This window comes from Octopus bimaculoides, chromosome 9 (genome assembly GCF_001194135.2).
Source record: "Octopus bimaculoides isolate UCB-OBI-ISO-001 chromosome 9, ASM119413v2, whole genome shotgun sequence".
Lineage (NCBI taxonomy): Eukaryota > Metazoa > Mollusca > Cephalopoda > Octopoda > Octopodidae > Octopus > Octopus bimaculoides.
This window is the reverse complement of record NC_068989.1, coordinates 7,941,013-7,944,021: the sequence shown is the minus strand read 5'-3', so window position 1 is coordinate 7,944,021 and position 3,009 is coordinate 7,941,013. Positions and strand designations below refer to the sequence as shown.

At 37.3% G+C, this 3,009-nt stretch overlaps 1 protein-coding gene across 1 annotated transcript in view; it reads right to left on the bottom strand.

Moving 5' to 3' along the window:
* Window positions 1-3,009, bottom strand: part of LOC106883560 (ephrin type-A receptor 4-B) — a 136,992-nt gene that overhangs the window by 26,031 nt on the left and 107,952 nt on the right. The window contains exon 10 of the mRNA XM_014934611.2: window positions 2,714-2,852. Coding sequence (XP_014790097.2) covers window positions 2,714-2,852 — 139 coding nt within the window. The remainder of the gene's footprint in view (window positions 1-2,713; window positions 2,853-3,009) is intronic.

Below are 3,009 nucleotides of genomic sequence, written 5' to 3'. Positions count from 1 at the left end.
TTTTATTTCAAATTTTGGAACAAAGCCAGTAAATTTGGGGGATGGGATAAGTCGATTACTTCGACACCAGACTCAGCTGATAATTAATTTATCATTCCCCAAAGGATGAAAGGCAAAGTCAACCTTCTCGGAATTTGAACTCAGAACGTAAAGACGGACGAAATACCGCTAAGCATTTTGCTCGGCGTGCCAACGATTCTTTTCTACTCTAGGTACAAGGCCCGAAATTTTTGGGAGAGGGGGCCCAGTCGATTAAATCGACTCCACGCAACTGGTACTTAATTTATCGACCCCGAAAGGATGAAAGGCGAAGTCGACCTCGACGGAATTTGAACTCAGAAAATAAAGACAGACGAAATACCACTATAAGCATTTCGTCCAGCGTGCTAACGGTTCCGTCAGCTTGCTGCCTTAATTACAAATTTTATTAACAACATATTTTTACAGGAATAAAAAAAAAAGATAACATTAAAAGTATAAAAGATGAAATTAGCGAGAAAGGGAAAGAAGACCATAACTTCTTCACTCAGAAAACAAACAAAAAGGCTAAAAGGCAGCGTCTGCTGCTGCAGCGAGTGTCGGTGGCCATTTTCTGCGGCAACGGCTTTGCAATCAAGTCCGCGCCATTTGGGCTGCGGTGTGCGACCCGTTACTCCCCCACCCCACCACCTTCTGCTCCTTAATTCCCATCACTCTTTCTTTCTTTTTCTTTTTTTTTCATTGTTTTCTTGATGAGGTAGTTATGTTTCGTTTTTTCTCTCTCTCGATAATTTAACCTTTTATTACTTTAATGTTTTGTTTTTTTTTGCTTCCTGTAAAAACATGTTAATTATCGAATTATGAGCAAATATTCAAAATGCGGGAAACAGGTTAAAGTTAGAAAAAAAAAATAACATTTATCGTTGTGTTTTATTAAAATATTTATTTGATTGAAATCTTATACAATATATCGTCTTACGTTATTGCCAACTGCATACACACAGACATACGTGTGTGAGTGTACGTACTTGTGTGTGTGTGTGTGTGTGTGTGTGTGTGTGTGTGTGTGTGTGTGTGTGTGTGTGTGTGTGTGTGTGTGTGTGTGTATGTGTGTGTGATGTTCATGCCTACAAGTCAACAACATTGGCTTTTAGACTGGAAACATATGACAGACAGACAGACACACGCACACATGTAAACTTCACCAGGTTATATATTCCAAAAGAAAGAAATTATTTTAATGAAACGAGAGACAATATAGCTTTATTACAACATTTTAATATTTTCTATAATTCTGTGAATTGTTGATTCGAGCAACTGTTACTTCCGTCTATTGTTATGCTGGTCAACTGCTTTCGATAAATTGTTTTCGAGCAACTGTCCGCTTACCCCTAAGTCTACAAATGAAAGTCATCCTGGAAATAGGAAAAGTGACATAATATTGTGAGGTATATCATCTACTGCTCAATACATCCAAATTCTATAGCAGAGGTTCTCAAACTTTTTGCCTCCTCCCATTCATGGCCACATGATACCCCCAGCGCCTCCACCTCTATTTTTATGTATAAATAAATATTTTATATTTTACTAATTTATATATACTATGAATCATTTGATGTTTAATATAATATTATATAATTTGTATACAATGCTATAATAATATCATAATAAATTCATAGCGTCCCCCAATTCACTGCCTTCCTCCCAATGCCTCCTTTTTCTCTAAGCTCCCACTTCCTTAGACACCAGCGCCCACCTGAACCTTCTCAACGCCCACCGGGGAGCGGTAGCGCCCACTTTGAAAATCTATGTTCTATAGTAATGGCTTTAGTGCAAAGACATTCAGAAGAGATAGAAGGGTAACACCTGTGTTAGAGACCGTTGCACTAAGTTTGAATATAGGGCTATCCACCTTGACCAGCAAATGAATACTATCGCAAACTACTGAGATAACATAAAATATCAAGGTGCTGTATACATAATCCTTTCTACTATAGACACAAGGCCTGAAATTTGGGGGGGAGGAAGAAGCCAGTCTATTACATCGACCCTTAATTTATCGACCCCGAAAAGATGAAAGGCGAAGTCGACCCTGGCGGAAAATGAACTCAGAACATGAAGACAGACGAAATGTTGCTTAGCTTTTGTGAGAGGTCCTCTCAAGATAAATAACGCAGTATTGTGTGTTCTAACACAACGTCCAAGTTAATTTGGAGATAAACATTGCCTTTTGATATATATATATATATATTCAGCCTTGTATGAGACCGAAAGTTAAAAAGGAGAAAGTAACCATATATTTCCTCAGTGATTATCAGTATTGGATGCATAACAAAAAAATGTAATACAAAAAAAAAAAAAAAATCCCCAAAAGCAAACAACTGAAGTATGTTATGAAGTCTACAGAGTGGGAAAAAGCAAGACACGTAGCCATAAAAAAACTATAACAATAACAAAAACAACAGCAACTAAAAGAACAACAACAACAACAACAACAATAATGATAATTATTAGTTCACATTTTTGCCACAAGGGCAACTTGGGGGAGGTAGGGGATGAGCCGATTACATCGGCCCCAGTGTTCAACTGGTACTTCTTTTTCTCAACCCCCGAAAGGATGAAAGGCAAAGTCGACCTCGGCGGAATATGAATTCAGAACGTAAAACAACAACAACAACAACAACAACAACAACAACAACAATAATAATAATAATATAAGAAAATGTTGACGTACTGTCTATGATATCATCCGGTGATTTAGCCCCATTTAATTCTTCTTCGGATGCGTAGGTGCCTCGTGTAAGGTTGAGATACAAAAATTCGCTGTCCAGTGTTTCATTGCTGCTTTGATCTGTGCAACAGATGGCTTTTACCTGCGTGGAAGATATAACCATATACAAATATGCACACATCCAAATAAACACGCTTACATACGGACAAAAACATATACATATATAATACACAATATACAGATAATGAACCAAATAATCGCGCTTGGGCCCGATGTAAATATATATATATATATATATA